At 34.4% G+C, this 21,745-nt stretch overlaps 1 protein-coding gene across 12 annotated transcripts in view; it reads right to left on the bottom strand.

Moving 5' to 3' along the window:
* The window catches only part of LOC123691150 (rho GTPase-activating protein 21), a 296,813-nt gene that overhangs the window by 218,606 nt on the left and 56,462 nt on the right, over positions 1-21,745 (bottom strand). For all 12 annotated transcript variants that reach the window (XM_045635405.1, XM_045635399.1, XM_045635400.1 and 9 more), the window contains one exon: positions 9,916-10,292. In XM_045635405.1, the coding sequence (XP_045491361.1) occupies positions 9,916-10,278 (363 nt within the window). In that variant the 5' untranslated portion in view covers positions 10,279-10,292. The remainder of the gene's footprint in view (positions 1-9,915; positions 10,293-21,745) is intronic.

The raw sequence follows: 21,745 nt of genomic DNA, 5'->3' as shown, positions 1-21,745 counted from the left end.
ATTCAGTCCAATCAATGGAGCCATCTTCACCCAATACCAAGTTTCACTTAATGATAAATGAAATCACCGCATGTGATTTATTCCGCAATGAAAACCTATTCACACGTTTTCTATGCAAATTTCTAATTCGAAGTTTTCAATTAGTTTTGCTTTCACCATTCAATGGAAAATGTTATGGGCACCGGAAAATATATATTGCACTTTGAGGTTAAGATGAATTTGCATTTCTGATTATTGCGCTTTTAGGTAATGAATCTGTACTTTCAAAACCATTCGTTATAAATATCTACAATAATTATTATAAGACACAATTAATGGAAGGATGTGTACCGAGGAATGTGTTTGTCTAGGTAATATTAGTCTACTTCGTTAAAAAAGAAGAAAAAAAATAACAATTTAATATAATAGGATCCTTATTTGTATCAGCATTAAATATTAAACAAACTGTCTACCTTCTTTTGACTCATATCTGACGTAAAGCTAAGTCTCTCAAAAATAAGCCAATAAAGAAAGCCGACGTATAAAAGGGTATAAAATAAGATAAAAAAGCATCCCATTGAAATTGCAGTAAACCGCGAGATATAAACTCCTTAACGTCAATATAAACACCAGCCATTATAAATCATATGCAACTGAATGTGTCACTCGGGACTCCAAACACGTACGTACATACCTAACAAAAACGTCTCAAGGATTACCGAGTCCAGTAAACTTGTTTCTTAGCTAGAATTAAAAGAAAAATTACTTTTTATTGCCGCCATATAAATATCTCGTCGACATAAAGATCGCTTTGTATCAAGCCAAACAATGGCGTGTTTCATTACAATGTTAACTTTGTGTCGTTTATGGACTAGTCTTCAGATATGCCTTAGACTTGGCCGTAAGAAGGATAAAAGATAGCCTGTACTGAGATCTCGCAATAGAAAGCAATGATAAAACATTAATGCTACAATTATTCCTATACGTAAACAACTTATGCGCTTGTAGCATGACGAAATGTTACAAATGACGAATCACAATGCTGAATTTAAAATTATAATGGTACTAAAGTCGCTTATCATTTATTATTAAGAATAGATCAATTAAACCATTAAACTGTCTTTATATCAAGACATCTATATTATGACAATTTCGTCTTTATATATCCCTAAAACAATAATAAAAACACTCATTAGCTCAAATATTGATTTTCTCAAAATTTAACCATTCCCTAAATCTCAAATATATTAATTACACCAAGTGACTTATTGAACGATCTAATTGTATTCTTATAAGGTTAACAAATTACAAAGTTAAATTAGAATCAAGATCAGAATATTATAATACATAGAAAGAGATGTCCAAAAATATCCAGATCATGGTACCTCCACATTTATTGAATCTATTTATTAGTCTAACAACAAATAAAACATAAAATCTCATACAATTTCATAAGGCTATTACGTACATTAAAATAACGTATCTGAAATTCATATGAGGCTCAGGTATGACCTACAATTGTGCCTGTATAAGGCAGTGTGTCGTGTACACAAGAAGTGATATTTGCATAATCATCCCATACGGAACGAATTCATTATTGTGTCGCGTGTCCGTTGTACGACACGATACGTTACGCTTTATTTTATTGGTTTATTTTCAAATGGTGTTTAAATCTTAAAATTAAATGTATGTGCAAAAATAGAGATAATTTAAGAGTTAGTAATGGTTTGATAACAGAAGAATTAGAAAAGAGTACCTAGGTTGAAATACACACATACATTTTTTGATAAATACTTGAATTTGTGAAATCATTGTATTAAATTGCAAACATGTTAAATTTTATAATTATTAATCTAGAAATTTAAAAAAATATTTAGCAATAAAAAGTTCCGGTATACCTATCCGAATAATAAATTTATTATAATGTTATTCATAGACTGAAATTTGAAACAGTAAACACAAGCTTTGAAGAAGAACGTATAATACTAAATAATTCTGGACATTGGAAAGCTAGCATTTGTTATTCGATATTTTATAGTAATAAATAGAGACAAGTCAATTATAAACTGTCTAATAGATTACGCTGATATGTATCTATAGAACACGTTTTCATGATTCTCAGCGAACCCACTAAAACGTGACGATTATTGTTGGCATTAAACTGAAGACATGACTCGAAAGTCATGTTATTTAGCCGTACGGTAACCTGAGACTGATTTAAAGAGCCCAATAGCTTACTATTGTCGACGTACAGATTAAGTGGCATCGTAAAAATTGGCTCCACACAATGTGTCTAAACATTACGAATAATTATTGATAAACTTGGATACAGTTTTAATAAATTTGAGTTAATGATTATTAGAAAGATTAATTTACAATGTTAATTACATACGCATAATATGTCCTTGGCAATATTAAGTTTTCAGAGTCTTGATTAATTGCAGTATTTTTTAATAATTTAACGATAACTTTAGAACATATTTTTTACACAATTGAAACTAAAATAAGGAGAACAAAATATTAAAGAAATCAGCGCATTGGTACGAACGAAATACTGTAAATTATGTGTAGGTACCAACGCATTAATTTGCGATAAAGAAGTAACTTTATTTCTTTCAACAAAATAAATAACAAAAAACCATACCTATACATATTGCTACCAGAATCAAGACACATTCACACATTCTAAACTCTATTATTAATCTTACACGAAAACCAATTCTCACTAGATTCCCGTAAGACAATGCAACCGCGCACACTGTCTCCTGTCAATCAGGTTATTAAGGGCGCTTTGGTCGCCCGTGGGCGGACCGCGGTGACAACTGAAAGTAGCAGACTTTGTTCTGCTCGTTAAATCAATACAAGATTTTATCTAAACACGCATGCACTCGGAGAATGGGTATCGAAAATCACGTAAGCGAGTAGCCAAAATTGTATCGATGGATTGTGCAGTTGGCGCAAAGATTATAGAATTCAAGTGAATGATAATAATGCCTTGAAAATAAAATAAATTATTCGATATACGAAAATAAAAGAAAACAACATACATCGATAAGTGAAAGAATCAGGGGACTATAGAAGAGCTAATCTATCAGAGAAGGAGAGCTAAACGGACTTTGATTTAAAAAGATTTTGTTTATGCATCAATTGAATGCACCAATGCCCAAATAAAAACGAAAACTATGTGTGTCTTTATAAACAAAAATGAAAAAATCATTAAGCTATATCTAAGCCTTACGCTCATGATATATTAAAAACACTCAAAGGAGCACTCGAGGCAATTAACAAAAGCACACTTCATGCATCCATGTAAGCTGATACATTGACTCCAGCGAGTTCTTCCTTAATAAGATCTATTGAGCTCAAATACTTACCGTCTAACACCGATATTGAGTTTCTAATCATGTTTAGTTACAACTTACAAGACACGCGATTTTACAGAATATAAGAATTTACGAGCTTTACACTATATTATTATTTTGAATTGCTGCTTACGTTATTAAGCATTGTGAACATTCTATCAGAAACGTAAGACGTAGAAGCAATCACGAAAGTGTAGAGGGCCTAAATGTCTGTGATCGACCGTTATTGTAGATGTTTATTCGTAATCGCCGTAATGGCAGCAAACATTGACGATCATTTGTTGGGCCAACGCTCTCGATTGTGAAGAGGGCCCAAAAAGATCACAAATACGCAAGTCAATAGCAAAAAGTTGGATATTTTATACTGAGTGTCGCTGATGATGAGTTTCTTGTATAGCAAGAGTTTACACATAGAACTTACAAGAGATGTATCAAAGATAGCCTTACTTCTATATCTCCAGAAGTGGATAGTTATATTACGTGCAACTTAACAAACAAAACACGATTGGTATATTATAATCACGTTGGCAATACAAGTGTGTTAAACATCTGAGGCAATAAAGCATATGGATGGAATACAGATTAGGTGTAACTACGATTTAGGGCCATATATAGAACATTTTAACATGTTTGTAACGTCAGAGCTGCATGTTTTATGGTATTACCTATTACCTAGATACCATTGCTTTTGTTTTGCTCTTATATAAAAAAAAAACAAATGAAACCTTTTCATCGTAACATAATATTTAATACCTACTTGTGGATGCCACACTCCTTCTGCATTGTTACCTAAATGATTTAATGTTCTACGATTTTAAATAATGGTATATTTGATACCTATTTATAAATCCAAATTGTTAATTCATTAATGTTCGAGTACAGTCAATCAATATCGGACGCTTTTACATGATTAATAAAATAACATAATACACAGACTAATAGCATACTAAGTCATCTATTGTACTCAAATATATAACAAATACATACTTATAACGTAAACAAAAATAGTAATAAACAGTTCCAAGCCTAAAGCCGGTTATACCAAAGAAGTGGGTCAGTTTAACAATTAATATATCTGCATTTAAACGAGCTCTCAAGATGCGCACGCGATCCCGAGGTGATAATATAATAAAGGGCTGTAACATTGTTGATGAAACGTGGGTTTGCACGCCTTCGCGTTGCTAGGTTAATGGAATATCTGATTTGAGATAAAAACATAATATACAGAATTTCCTAATACAGTTGTGAGTAAGTGATCTTAACACTTGTTTAAATTTGATCAGAATTTCCTAACACTTGTGAGTTTGTGATGCAAAAATGCTCCATTTTTTGAAGATTATTAAAGTCTGAATATTGGATTAGATTGAATACTTAACTCATTACGTTATTACCATCAAAACGTAATAAATGATGCTAGCTTTTATTTACCTTTTTTTTAGTGGTTATTGTTAATATATTTTTTGTTGATATAAATAGTACCTAGTAACAATATTTATATGTTCTTCAATTGACATAACATAAAAGATTAAATAACTGACGTAACCATTGATAAAGATACAAAACATAATCTTCCATGATAGAATTTCAAATCATCTTGCCCAGACTGCGTCTATATAAACATACCAGCTCTTTATAATTGTAAAATAGATGTAGATAGAGGTTGGGAACAGCGAAGGGCTCAAGATCTCCACTTTCTACGTGTTCATTGGGCGGCTGTAATAAGCTATTTTTCAATTGCACAGCTTTCGGTTCACTTTCCAACTCGTGTCGATGTTCTGTTATCTTATAGCCTACAATAACTACAATAGGATGTAAGAAGATAAATTAATTTCAGTGTTTTATGACCGGACGTTTTTAATTGAAAAGCGTAACGATAAAATTATGTACGTACCTATATCATATTTTTTAAAGCTTTGTCTTGTAAAATTATAGGTTGTGTAGAGAAAACTATTAAAACAATTAAGTATTCATCATCATGATCAGCCTTCTTCTCCCTTAGTTAGTATTATTTCTTTAAGACTATGCAATGTTTATTACGCCATCAAATGAACAACAACAACAACAACAAAAATACTTTATTGTGCACCACAGAGAAAAGTACAAGTAAGGACACAATACATTGTTAATAAAAGAGCACAACAGTCTCAGACAGCGATCTCTTCCAGACAACCTGGTGGACAAGAAGACGCAGTGCAAAAGTAATAAAAAACAGGGCAAAGTGCACTAAAAACAGAAAAAAATAAATACATAAAAATCTATATATAAATATAAGTTATTAATAACAACGAACAACGATATCAATATCACAGTAATTCTCGCTATCACGTTAAATACGTGATAATGAAAATAAAAACGCAACGGTAACTTTTCACTCACCCCGGGTGATCCAAGGCTTTTAACCCGACATGACCTACGCTAATACGATTCACAGATACACATTACACTGAACATTATTAATATCATTAATATTAAAGCAGTGTAGGCGTAACTGCTTTTCTACATAGGCTATTAAAAGGCTAATGCACTCACAAATACAATAAACCGTCGATAAATATTGATCTAACTGCTGAATATAAACAGTCGATTTATGCATCGGTCTCAGCGATCAATCATTAAATTAACTACGAATAAGGACTCGTATTGTGATAATATGAGACTCACAACCTATTTATCAACCAATTGTAGTTGTGGTTTGACTTGGAAATTGGAATAATGTAATAGATTATTGGTTGTTAAATATACGCTATCGTGGCTACACTTTCGTGCAAGTCGGTAAAGTTCATTCTTTACGCACAGTTAAAATAAGGTAGGTAGGTACAACATATCTTCTAATATATAAAAATCAATGCCACTTTTCGTTGTAATTCCATAACTCGAGAACGGCTGAACAGATTTCGATAATTCTTTTTTTATTATATTCCTTGAAGTACGAGGATGGTTCTTATGTAGAGAAAACGTTAATATGTACCACGGGCGAAGCCGGGGCGGACCGCTAGTTTATTATAAAAGAAAAACAACGAACGTTGTCAATTATTTTAAAATTGCAGATAATTATTATAACCGATAAGGCACAACAAGTTAGAGACATTTAACTAAAATATACATAAGACTATGTGTAATCAAAAAATACTTGCGACATTTTCTAAATACAATCTCTACGACTACCTACTTATTCATAATCCCGTAACGGAAAATATTTTTCAAATACCGCAGCATCAGCCTACGCAATTAATTCAAATCCTTTAAGTGTATTGTATAATTTTTCATTATTTAGAGTGCGTGTCATAACTCTGTGTATCTCCCACGCGACTGATCTTAGACTGAGATGAGAGATCACAGCTTTAGCGATAAGCGATAAAATTATTAATTCATATTATTCTTACAAAATTGTTATTATTTTATAAGTTTTTTTTTTGCCAGAACAGGACTATGATAGACTATTCTAGCTATCAAAATATTATACCAATAGTTATAAGTACTTACTCTATATTTTTTTAAATATAGAAGAAAAATATATTGCATATTTTAGCTATTAAGACTCGGCCAATGAGTTTGATCGTTTCAGTGTCGATAGTTTTAGCAAGGCATCAATATGTATAGAGAATATATATTTACTTAAAGCATTTAAATTTGTTACTTTTCAGCTTAATTGCAAGTATGTACACACAAATAAATGATTAGTGCGATATATTTGGTGGGTGGATTTCATCCATCACCATAAACACATTCCTATTTCACTCAGACCTTTTGACTCCATCTCATTCATATGACGATAATTTAAAACACTCACTACGAACTTTTTTGAAGTGAAACATCGCGTCATGGTAATACCATCACGCCATGGAGTAAGGCGACCATTTTATATCTGTATCTTAGAATCTTACCAAAGAAGTTTCATTTCTGACATGTGTGCTCGGCTTTAATTAAATTAATGGTTAATTTTTAAATTAAATTCCTGTACTGCTTTCACAAACATCAATTCAATAATCGTAACAACATCATGTAAACAAAACAAACACAACCCACAAATAAAACGTAAGTAGCAATCGTGTTTCCGATAAAATCCACATACCGTTGCACTACCGTTACGATCTCGTGTTGGAGCGCCATTTAGCGTTCGACAATCGCAAGCAATAAAAGCACAAACGATACATTACTCGATAGCTTGTCGAATATTCACTCGATCATGCTAAACAAACCGACTGACAGCCCTTTTGTAGGTCGCATTCTAATTGAATACTCCGATATGAGATAACTACCGTCATTATTTAAACGATAGCGCTCTCTATTCGTTATAGACGTGATGGAACTGGTTACATATTAAAAATACGATGTGTTGAAAGAATTCTAAGTGTGATAGTTATTAATAAAGCTTTGTTTATCGGAATGATAAATAATTTCAATTTGTATATTTCATGTACAAATTTATAAAAAGATAATATTCCAAAACTATTTGGTACCCTATCAGATTTTTTGACAGCTTCATTTAAAGCCTCTTACATCACTGCATAGTCTTTAAACAAAATAGATGATGTTCTTATTCTCACATAAACATTAAAACCATTTAACGAATCTCACGCAAATACCTCGCAAGCGACATTTGACCGCTCTATTCACTCGTCGGATCTCGTTCAAAGGCATTCCTGAGCATGTCGGCAGCCGGCAGCTGATTCCGCGTGTTTTTACTTTTTAGGCCAAGGACCTTCCCCGCTTGTTAGGACTAACGAACTTAAGCCCTTAATGTAGGTCACAGAATTGCATCAGTTTATTGCTCTTAATGATACGATTTGCGGTTGACTTCATCGATTCGATACTCTCTTTTTATAGCGTTCACGCTTACTTGTTGCTCAAGCAAAGTTTTCAAAATATAAAGTCAATGTTGACAAGAGTATTATAAATGGCATTTGAGCTTTAATACTTCTACTAGGCTTCACAATTTCAGCAGTTAATGGTTGCTACGGCATCACGTAATTGTACTTGTAACTTTATAGTCAGAAATAATACGTTCAAAATTCTGAATGATATCATAAATATACTCGTACGGATTAATAAAACGAGGAATGGGAAGTTGTGAATGAACTGCTCTATAGAGTTACAACACCGCATGAGTCAAAGCATCACGATTGCACACAAGGATTTGGCGCCATCATATATCATTGTGACTCACGGGCTATCACTTTCGCATCGATACACGAATCGCTGCATCATCGTTCCGACTATCGCTAACACGATCGCGTATGGAAAGTGTCGCCCACTGCTGTCGCAATCAAAACAAACTTATTGTTTGTCTTTTCTCGGTACTGACTTTGGCAATATCCTTTGTATCACGAATTGTAACATTTATAGTTAATTGGAATATATCGATATGCAATAAGTGAATGTTTTATGTTGAGCTGTTCACTCTAAGTTATCATAATACATTGATCCCATTCTCCAGAAAAAAATGTAACACATTTTAGGCATTTGCGCTGAACTTCTTTAAAAATGGAATTCAATGGAATTTAATCCAAGATGTAACCCAGAGAAGTCCGTTACTCAACCGGATCCTTACAAACGAAGAGGATTTAGTGGAAAAAAGTGTATCATGCTGCGCTACAAGACCTCACGCAGCTTCACAGTTAGTTACGGTTTACTACGGAATGCCTGAGATAAAGGAAAAACTTGAAACAAGGTTCTCACCGGCTTTCTAATTGAAATTATTAAAACATGATGCCCTTAATTAAAACGTGATTAAAATGAAATGGATCCTACTTAATTCTTGTTATAACGAAGGAAAAAAGGCATGATTAATTTGCAAGGAATTTTAGCATAGAATGTTTTTACGAATAATTTAAAGCTAGGCAAGTATCCAACTTAATAAATGACGAATTTTTATTTACCTAATGTTATGTTATCACTATTCACTAGGTAATTAGATATATTATCATTAGACATCGGATTATATGCACTAACAAAATGCCAAAATATGCATGCAAATATGCACTAAAAAAGGCCGAAATATGCACTAAAAACGACTGATATGCCTAAAATATGCACATATAAATCAAAAAAACCTTTATTGTTTTTATATATTTAAATCAAAAATTGTACAAAAACATTGAAATTTTCTTGAAATTGACTATTGAGTATAGTTTTTGTGCCAATATACAATTAAGCATTTTTACCAAATTTTCGAGCGCAAATTTGTGACGTTTGTCACCCGCGAGCCCAGTGTTGCCACCTTAGACCTTTCCGGGCTAAATCTAGCCCTTTTTTGGAATTCAACCCGTGTTTTACGTTTTTAGCCCGTGTTAACCCGTGTTTTAGTGTTTACTCGCTGAGCGTTCTGATTGGCTAATAAAGGTTAGTCGACCGATCAAAACTCCCGCTACTTAACGATTTATGCACGAAATATGCACGATTGGGGAAAAAGGCTAAAATATGCACTAACGCCGTAATTAGAGAGTTTTATGCATTTGCATATGCAAATATGCAAATGCATATAATCCGATGTCTAATTATCATTAATTTTAGGAAACTATACAAACAACGTGTTTTATAACTACTAGTACTTTAGTTTACTTAAAGAACTTACCTGAGGATTTCTCGGTGGTTGCGGCAGCCTCATAACAACAGGATGAGCAGGAGCTGGCATTCTCGTGGGCGGTATGAACGGCCTGGGAGCTGGTGGTGGCGGCGGCGGCGCCGGCCTCGGCCCGTGCAGCACCGTCACCGCCGGCATTAGGGGCGGAGGCCGGCGCTCCATCGGCCTGTCACCCATGGGCCTCGCCATGGCCTTCTCTGCCATTGCTTTCTCGACTATCGCCAGGTGTTCTGACGGTCTTATGAGCCGAGGTGGGGCTGAACGGGGCTTCGGTTCGGGGCGGACGCTCGGGCGGGGCGGCGGCGCCGGCGGCACCCCGCGCCCCCGCCGCGCCGCCTCCGACTCGTCCGTCATCGGGGCGCGCCAATCTAGAAACAAATAATAACGTCAGTCTAGACTCCAGACTCATTTAAGGTGAATCAGAAGAGGAATGATCCTCAGATAAACAACTTAATTGTATACAACCAGACAGTATTTTGGGTCAAAGTTTAAAAATTATATGGCTCTTCCAATATTATTGTGAAAATCGCCCATAATTGACCTGGATAAACTATAATAGATAAATATTAAATATACATTATCGATTTATTTACTAGATAAATACATAATGCTGGCAATTGCAAATTATTTTTTTTTTTTTTTTTGAAGAGCGTTTGCATTTTTCTAGTTCTCAATAAAAAGTAAACTTTATAAAGCTAGGATAACGTAATGTCTTTAAATTTGTAACAGCGCCATCTATGCGTTCCACGTGGAACTAGATCAAGCGAAGCATACGTACTATCGTAGCGAAAAGCGCGCCAAACCGGCGACGTAGCGTCTGCACGCGTCAGTGCCTTAAAAAATAACCTTTTGTTTAAAATATTATCTACAACTACCGTTATTCAACTTATTGTGTATTATTCATCGAGGCGAACCATCTGTTCGCATTTACGTAAATTACGTTCTGTACCGTTGAAGGATGTAATTAAGTATTTTATAGTCATTTATTATGAACTTTGATTACTTACGATTAAAAATTAAATTAAGGTGGATCGGGGCAACATCGAACGAGATTTTGATGAGATGAGGTATATTTTTTTAAGCATCTATATAGATCCGAAGCACATAATGTAGCAGAAAATTATAAAACTTTCAATAGAACCAACAGATTGTACTTTACTTTGCACCAGACTGAAAATCATTATTCTTATATATTAATATAAATATTAATAAAAATGTACACACAAACGAAAATAATGAAAACGGGTTAAGATCGTAATGTAGGGGGGAAGACCGGCAATTGGTGGTATTTTTTTAAATTTTCGTTTTATCTCCTCGGATTCTCTGACAAATTGTGTAAAGCATGTAAAAGTATACGAGTTTCTTTATCAAAGTATTTTAAAGTAAAAAAAGTATTAAATATTGTAAAATAATGAATTTTATAATCCGGTCTTTCCCCACATCTACCAAATTCAGACAGAGGTTCTCAACCGTTTTAATATCATAATAGGTAGTTGTGCAAGTACATTACTATCCATTGTCCCTTGCCGATGATCTACGTCTAAATATTGACATAGTAGTTATCATAACTAGGAAATGAATGGAAACAAAATTTGGATACAATTTATATTTTTAATAAATAATCAAACAATAATAATTGAACAATACACTTACAGAAAGATACCCTTTTTTACTAGCAGCATATGCTTATTCAAAACCGTATTCATTTTTTACGTCCGGTATCCACTGATTCCAAACATATTATTTACCTTTAAAAACAATGAGTGGCGTTAACTTTGCTCCATTAGCGTTAACTGCAGCCAACACTGTTATATTTTCTTTTCCTGTGCCAAATGTGGTGCGTGAGGAAGCTTTTCCCATTTTTCCAACTACCTTAGTCTTTGATGGATCTAGGTTCCATACTTGGCTAGGTCTGTTTACTAAATCAAGGTCCAGCAATACCTTTTCTAGTAAATTAAAATATTCTTCAATGATAAAAGGATCAGTCATTTGGCGTCTGACATGTTCTATAGGCTGTGGTTTTTTTTATAGAAAGGTCATGGCGTTTGCGAAAATTATACAGCCAGTCCGATCCCGGCCTCCCATTCTTAAACGGTGTAGCGATTCCATTCAGTTTGATAAATTCTTCGACGAGGTTTATTATTTCGATCCTGGAGAGACCAAAACCCCATTTTTCCAGTATTATTAGAGCATTGGCTAATCTGAATTCTATTTCGATAGGAATGGCGGTTGGTCTACCCAGGGTTTTACCTTTAATTCTTTGGCATAATATTATGATATACTAGCTGCTCCGCGCGGTTTCACCCCCGTTGCTCCACTCCTGTTGCCCGTAGCGTGATGAAATATATTATCCTAAATTAGTGTTGCCTATAACCTTCCTCGATAAATGGGCTATCTAACACCGAAAGAATTTTTCAATTCGGACCAGTAGTTCCCGAGATTAGCGCGTTCAAACAAACAAACAAACTCTTCAGCTTTATAATATTAGTATAGATTATGTAGTTAGATATAAGTTACAGATTATGTAATATTGACATGATTTTAAAAAAGCAACTATGGAGTTTCTTGCCGGTTCTTCTCCATAGATACTGCTATCCGAATCGGTGGTAAATGTTAAAAATACTTATGTAATGACGATTCGAAAGTGCTACTAAAAGTAGTCTAATTGAATAAATAAATGTTTGAGTTTGAGTTTAATCCTGTCATTGTGATAGTGTGAGTGTCGATACTGGTATTCTGTAATGTTTTGCAGCAGCATATTGGCAGCATTTAAATCTTCCTGAGTGTAATTGGTGGCACGAAGCGATTTTCTATAATATTTACGTCCTAAAATATCCACAGCCTTTTAATTACATAAACAGAAATAATCTCAATGATATTAATGTTTTATCATTTTAATTTGTTATGTCAAACTTAAAACGATATAATATATGACCCAAGTTGAGAACCCCTGCTTTTTTATATGAGCGTTTGAAACGGGGCAAGTTCGAATGAATAGTATTCCGAACTTACCTCATATCAAAACGATTGGTAAAGATCGAAAATACAAAAATGTCCGAAATGGCACTATTTATGAACTATCTACTGCTTTGTTATCACTAATAACGTAATAATAAACAATTACAAGTATAAAACATATAAATATCTCACCTGAGAGGAAAGTTACAGATGATGGGTAAAGATCGAAAATCTTCAAAATTTCGTCGAAAATGACAGTTGGCAAAAAATGCATTTCACACACAACCACACGGTTAGAACGCTCGAGGCAGTGTGAGATGGGGGACGGCATGAGTTGTCCTTCACCGCTAGGTTGTCATAAGTAAAACTATTTGCCGAAATCTCAGGTAAATGAGAATTTTCGTACTTTACCCTTTTACGATGTTACCCCGACGCACCTTACCTACTTATCTCACGTCGTAAATTAAGATTTATCATTACTAAAACATCTCGTAATGTGTAAATTTTAAATTTAAATTACGTAAAAACATATGTCGTGGCGGATTTAAATAATGTTTAAATATGCAGTTTTAAATAAAATGCAAATGAAATTGCATTTTCGAGTAACCTACACGTTTCTTATTACCTCAAGGCTCAATCTACTGAAATTAAATCTATCTTATTGATTATATTTTTAGTAAATATTATAGAAATATCAAATAACCTAAGCTGGGTTAGGCTTTAAAAATTCATTTACATGAATATAAATTTCAGCTGAAATGAATAACACCATCAAATTATTAAAACAACAATGAACTATTACCACTATAGAGTAATAATAATTATTACTCTATAGGGTATAGGGTTTTGCTTATTAATATAATTATTATATTAATAAGCAAAACCCTTTCTCTATATACACAGCACTATAGAAAAGCTACAAGCCCTTATGTAATTATGTATTTCAGCAACTGCATTGAAACAAAGAGCATTGCCAAAGGGACTGCATGCCTAAACACCCACATCCCTCACCGTACAAACACATGAATAAAACATGAAAAATATTGCATTTGGAACCGTTTGTTATACTTTGTGCAAGCAGAATAATGGTTCATAGAGCGGGCATTGATAAAAAATTTAAACATAAAAGGACGGTTAAAAATAGATTTTTTCATTAAAATTGACTATTTATATGCAACAACATATTTATATAACACGTGCAATGTGTTTATGCACAGCAAGTTAATGAAAATCGTGATTTTTTTAGTCATTTCCTTATCTTTCTCTGTATAGGTAGTCTTTCTTTTGGTACATATATTTTTAACAACTCTGTTCACCCTGACACTCGCTTTAATATGATCATAACTTCGGTAGAGTTGTTGCATAAATATTTCCTGAACATCTATAAACAAATAAAAACAACATAAAAGCAGTTACATAACTCTAGTGATAGCAATATTGTTGACAATGTGTCTATTTCCACATTTTAATGTCCGACTTGGATCCATTTGAATCACAACCAGTATTTACATATCACAGCCAGATCAAATATATATCAACTGTCATGCACCCATCTTTATTATGTGCTAAACGTTATCTTTAACGCTATAATAAAACTAGATTTTATACCGAAAAGCGGACAAGATTTAAATATTTTGTTCAAAAGTGTGTGTTTACTGTTTATAGCGACGCGTATTGACTAAAAGTTGACTAAATATTGTTTCTGCAAAAGTACTAAGAATTGATAAAAAAATAATTAGTATATCTTAAATTAATCCTTAATTCATCATCATCGTCATCATGATCATCACCCTGCCACTGCTGGGACACGAGCCTTCGATAATCCTGTAGTATTAATGAGGTTTTTAATTCATATCATATCTAGAACCTTCCTTAAATATGTTACAAATTGACGTATAAAGAACGTCTTGAGAACAAAATTTCACGTTTCATAAATTTGCATAATATGGACCCCTGAGGGGTCGCGGTCGTATGCACTTCACGTTATCGCGAAAGCCGTTACCCATGTAAATTTTCACCCCTTATTTCACCGTCTATAAATTTTATTTTCACGAACAAACATAGTCTTCTATTCTCGAAGGTCCCTGCATTTATTATCGAAGTTTCTAAATGTAAAAGACATGAAGAAAAATTACGATGAATGCAACAAGAATGTATCGCAGATTTTAATGTAAAACATAATATTTTCTCTTACATATTCAGATTATATTTACTTCATATATAAGTTTTTGAAATTATAAGGTGTGTACACACTTTCTACACACCATGCATTCATGCAATGTTGCATTAGAATTCTAGTAATTTCTACATTTCTCAGTCTGGATTGCGGTTGCGTTTATTTTTGAACTCGTATAATTTTCCAGCGATTATCATTAGAATTTAGAAAGTTACATTAAATTAAGCTGAGTGTATACATTTTGTAATGTATTTTATTTCGCATTTACAATTAGTTATAAATCTAATAATACGCACTCCACAACACTTTATATTATTATTTCAATATGAACCAAACGAATTTTCTCAACATTTTGGTTACTATTTTTGTATCGAACTACACTTTCGACTGCTATCTTACAATTATTTTTTTCCATCTCTCATCATTTATCTTTAACCATCCACTGCTGCCTTAGAAAAGCGTAGAAAGGCCATTTAGGCACTTATAAAGCCTACCAAAGGGTCTAATTGACACACGGGCCGCAGTCCAGCCGGTACGACCGGTCCAATAGCTAGGATAAGCGAAGCGGAATCAATTATGTGTTAATTAGCGTCCGGGACGGGTTTGGAACTAGCCGCGGTTTAGGGTTAAGTATTGTTTAGGATTTTTTGACGGATTTTAATCGCGATTTATTACGTTTATAACTTTACAACGAACGTGAAGACCGGCTAAGATTGATAGATGAGATATTGTTACTGATGTGATTTTTGAAATAAAATTAACGTAAAATCTTCAAAAGCATCCATAAATTAATATGACTAACGATTAATACCGGTTTGGCCATTTTATTGACAAATTTGCTATCAGATTAAATAAGTTAACATCACAGAACAGACTGCGCATTATTATTTAATATTTATTTATCACTCAATAGCTAAAAACACACAAATACTTCAAAGAAACGCATAACAAGAATCGTGATACAATCTCGAACACTCCAACTTATCCACTAACATAAAACACACATAACAAATTCAAACATCACACATACCTTGTAAATCAACACTAATATCGTCAATAGGTTTACGTAACGCATCCAACTTGTAACTACGAGAGCTTTTTGCACAGACTACAAAGCCGTTGTCATGTCAACCGTGTTTACATTACTTTCCCTCCAAATATTCTACGCATGCGCCGTAAAAAAAAAGTAAAGGGCAAAGGAAACGTTCTATGCTCGCGTAACGGGCCGTCTTCACAATGGGCAGGGTTGGGCGAGTAGAGGCAATCACGATAGTGTAGAAGGCCTAAAAGTCTATGATCGGCAGTCAATGTGGAATGTATATTCATAATCGCCGTAATGGCAACATTGACGATCATTTGTTGGTCCAACGCTGCCCATTGTGAAGAGGGCCCACTAGAAACCTCTTTACGTCTTCGAATCTTGCATTGCGTGATCGGCTCATTTCACTGATCACAGCTTACAAAAGCAATTTTATTTTCCACTACGCGTTGATACGAGAGGGATAATTGTGGGGGCACTTTCTCGCGTTTCCTATTACAAACAAGATTGGTTTTTGTATCATTTCCAATGTTTGTGGCCATTGTTGAATGAGTACGGTGAAATTTTACCATTGTTCGCTTTAAATGAGGCTGTTTTCGATTTTCCCTATACCTAAACTTATTACTGGGCCGGATTGGTGTTGATAGTAAAATTGAATTTGAAAGGAAATAAATTATAGAATTATATTTGATGTTAGTTTTATATTTGATGTTAGTTTTTATTTTCCTGAATTGATCAAATTAATTGAACTATTCTGAGATTCTGTTTGATTGTCCATCCATCCATCCATCCATTTATGCTGATAAAACCAGCATAAAAAATAAGAATATACACTCTTATACAACGAAGTTCTCTAAATATGTAATTATTAATCAATAAATAATAACATAGCACCGTTTGTTTTCTAAAAATATCTCGATGTTTCAATCTATTCACTTTCTATGTAATTAAAACATTAATTAAATGTAGGGGATAAGAATATTCAAACTTTATCAGTAACAACTTAACAAGTCGTCCTTTGAGAAAAAAAACTGGGGTTCTAGAGTTATTTATAAGAACACGAGACTTAATTAAAAGTTATATTTAAGAATAGAAAAACTTCTTTTATACTTTCATTTTTAAATCAAAACAGGGTTTATCACGTTATATAAATCACATCTAAATATAAATCTCTAGATAAACTACTGAAAGTCAGTGCTGTGGCCAATAAAGCCACAGGCTTCCTGAATGATATCCCTTTACGGCATAACTTCCACATATACATTTTAAATACATATGTTCGAATTGTTATATAATATATACAGGATATTCTATGTATTTTTCTTTTAAAATTACAGAGCGTATTTGTAGGCTAGCTCCCTTGAGTAATTAAACAGGACGCGGAGTGACGATTTTATAAAAGCACCCTGTAGTTTTATTTGCATATTGTTTAATAGGAGACATGTTATTTAAGTAATAAGAAAAGTTCTAAAAGACTTACACACTATTCTTATTCTATCCATCCGTCCGAAGTTATATGGGACGCCAAATTTTTAATTAAAGTAACATGTTCTAAAATCGGATTATAATCTATTAATTTAAATTTATCAGTAAACGATAGATAACGGCGGCCGCCAATCCATCAATGTTAATATAAATATGCTAACTGTGGGAAGTAATTTAAACTCGTATATAAGCCATAAATAAAACGGTTTTAAAGCAAATATGATAGCAAACTAATTAGCTCTACCGTTTATGACAATACGATATACATATATAGAAAGAGTCGAATTGAATAGATACTTTTATGAATCTGCGAAGCTTTTAATATGTATTTTATGTAATATATAGACTCTAGAGGATAATATATACTAGGTATAATTAGCCCATTTATAATTTTAGCATTCTAAATGGGCTTACTTTTTCCGTCACTGACCGCCTCCTTGGTACAGTTGACGCTTGAGAGTAGCACCGAGGGGTCCTTGGTTCGATTCCCGGTGGAGACGAAGAAAAAAAAGGTCTCGGTCTGGTAGGACACAGAAGGCTGATCACCTACTTGTCCCTAAAGAAAATCGATCAATGAAACAGATGTATAATGCATCTGCCCCTTGCCCCACATGGGACTTCACTTTTCCGTCATCTCTTGCATTTAATGCTACCTCATAACACACAGCTATACCAATTAAAACAGCACAACCTCAGCTAGCGGTAAAGCGAATTCAAACACATTAATAACAACCCTCCACGACATTAGCGATATTTTCTAATGATCTTTATCATGAGTTTTTACCGAACGTGGCTAATCAATATTCGAGTCACAAGTAATTATCACGACACATATCGTGGGCGCACATTAGTGGGACCACCCCGGTGCATACGTGGGGCGAATCAGACAAAGGGCTGTAAATGAGTTATGTTCTCCTGGTACCGTCCTATCGTGCAGGCGATGCACGTACGGACAAACATTAAAATTTTATTTATTTGTGGCTCCACTTTCTTAATTAGGATAGTTAAAGAGATAACGTCGTGAATAATAATAGAAAAATAATATACGAGCGTTATTGTTTTATGTGTTTTTTATCGGCTTTACATGTTAAGTGTTTCCACATTGATTAAATATCTCACTCTTTTTGTAGTGCTTTATAAATACTCAATAGAATTCCACACATAATAGCAGTGGTCATTCAAGTCCATCGATAATTTGCAACTACTGTATGAGATTTTTCTACCAAGATCGTTGGAGGAAAAAATGTCTATGGACGGACATGTAAGATATCACTTAAATAAACGTTTTAATTGCTCTTTATAAAGTATGAATAATCGAAATGATTGGCGGAATACACACTACACGCCGCGTATCAGATGCGTCTACCGGTCGGGCGTCCGCGTCGGCGCGACAAAGTCGTACGTGAGCCGTGCCAATAACAGTTCAATTCGCGACACCTCGTCGCCAGCTTTCATAATACAGGTCCCAACTGCATAAGAAAATAAAAACTATACGCGAGAGGATGTAGTACAGTGAAACTGTCATTGGATGTCAGATATGCAACTGCACAACGAATATTAACTACTCAAGCCGCGACAGATGACGCGATAGCGGTGTCGGGACCCTGCGTCGCCAAGTTTCATAATACGGGGCCCAGGTCATCGTATGAAAACTTTTACTTCACAGATTAATCTGCTTTAAATGCATATATAAATTATCTCCGTGGCTAATGAACGTTATCTCTTTAACATTCCGTTTTGCGATTTATATCCAGTAGAAAGATTAGGTGTGAGCGATCAATCATTTGCATTAAGATTTACACTTTCTACGTTTGTACTGAATAAGCTGCGCAAACCGCATTCTACTTGTACGAGTCATATCCCGTAGTTATGGAGTATTTTACCTTAAGAAGATAACTAGGTGCTTAAAGATAAATATGTCTATACACAACACGACAAAAGATGAACGGACTATAAAAGTAAAGACAACACTGAATACATCTAAAGGGTTATACAAAGAAAACAAATGGAACAGCCATAAATGATATAGTGGCATATAAACAGAATTCACACTCCCCTTAAATCTCCGGTAAACCCTAGCCTCTGTACTTAATTGAATCGAATAAACGAGGTATCGCACACATAAATCTATCCACAAGATAAATGCGGAATAGAATTATCCGGCGAGGGAATCTGAGATGATCACGGTGGTGTGAAACCTCGTGATTGCATCGCCGTGAACCGATGGCTCCCGTGATATGCTTGAGCACGAACCAGTGGAAACCGGAAACAGAACAATGTGAGCTTTCTCCGGGAGATAAAAACTTTATGTCCCTACTGACACGGAAAGGTTAAACCGCGATAAACCCTCAAATTTGGCAACGTCGGCACAATCAGTAGCAATTACTCGTTTATTTGAAAATAGTTTGTCTTATGGTGGATCGCTGAACAAACTTAACAAACACTTCGCCAACTATGAAACAATATGAATTACCGCCGCCGTTCTTTCCCAGCTCATTATCCATTTCCATAGTCAAATAAATTAAATCGAACAAAATTCTTCATCGACTTATTACGTATAATAAATAGGGTTCATTTAAATGCAGAAATTCACTTAAATAAAGACAAATAGCATTCAAAAAGGATAACATTAACGGTCCAAGAAAATAAATTAACTTTCTCTGTAAGGTCAACTTATCAACCCCGCAACGTGCTGTCGTAATAAAAATGAAATTGGGCATGTGTAAGATGCAATTCCTTTAGCATGACCGTTAGTCCACTGGTAAGAGCTAGATTCGGCCCACGATTGCGTCTCGGGCGAGGAATCAATCGCCTTTCTCTCCACTAACAAATGAGTCGGGATGTAACGTGATTTATATATTCAAATCCGATACCCTGATGCAGGTCACGTCTGCCGTCGGTTTGCATTTGAGGCACGAACCGAGGTGTTGTCGATCTGTGATATTCTTGAACTAGTTATAGAGTTCGAAAGTGCATTTATTATTTATGGGGTGCCGTTGCAAAAGGTTATCTGCGATTGTCTTATTGTTTTACTGCGTGGTAAACGTTTCTCACATTCATTTAACGTCATCAGATTTAGGTGTTTCGCTGGTTTTTAACCGACTTCAAAAAAAAGGAGGAGGTTATCAATTCGGCCGGTATATTTTTTTTTTATGTATGTACACCGATTACCCCGAGGTTTCTGAACCGATTTACGTGATTCTTTTTTTGTTCGATGCGGGATGGTGTCGAATTGGTCCCATAAAAATGTTATTCGGATAGGCCCAGTAGTTTTTATTTTATGAGCATTTTTTTCTGTAGGTATTTGTAAATTTTGCAAGTGCAAGTTTGAAGTCGGTTGTTTTTAACGCAGTTATCACTTGTTTTTTATAGATTGCGGGGTAAGTTAACCTACAATGACGCCACATTTTCTATTCGTATTTCGTTGCGAGTTACGTAGGTACCTATATTTTTAACCGACTTCAAAAAAGGAGGAGGTTATCAATTCGGCCGTTATGTTTTTTTTTTTTTCTACTTCCCCGGTTGCGATGTCGACGTTTGAGCAATCACCGTCTGGGTCTGAGCGAGCGCTTTGTAACGAGATAATACGTCAATACTGTGAATTCGAGGAATGTAGTTAGAAATCGCGAAATGAGCATAACCCCGGCTGACCCCACGTCCAGCAACACAAGCGCGGTCGGTAAGTGAGAATTTCGCAAGCGTGCCCCAATCCAAATCCCATTATCAGTTACAATACGTCGGAAATAACCCGCAACGCGAAATTCATAGGCGTTTGATTGGCGATGCGTTCAGAATGATTGCCAAAGTTCAGTCACGAGCGAGGATAATTTGCTGGTTTCGGCATTTGTTTGTGTAATGATATGCGTTTGTAACTGACAGCAACTAATTTAGCAGAAATAAACTGTTAAACGCATAACGAGCGCGTGCGTCGGAAAATCAGAAAACAAATTGAGATACTGCAAGGAACATTAAACCATAATTTGGAAATGTTTTGGTAAATTTGAGGAAATAAATAAGAGTTAAAATGTACATGAAGTAATAATTACATTAAGGATAAATTTGACGTAAATATTTGCTCTTGAAATGATTCAGAATTTAATAGATAACTCAGTAATAACTAATAACCCTGTAAGTAATCCATCAATTATTGGTTCTTCTTAATA

The sequence above is a fragment of the Colias croceus genome, chromosome 4, assembly GCF_905220415.1.
Source record: "Colias croceus chromosome 4, ilColCroc2.1".
NCBI lineage: Eukaryota > Metazoa > Arthropoda > Insecta > Lepidoptera > Pieridae > Colias > Colias croceus.
This window is presented reverse-complemented; position numbering and strand designations above follow the sequence as displayed.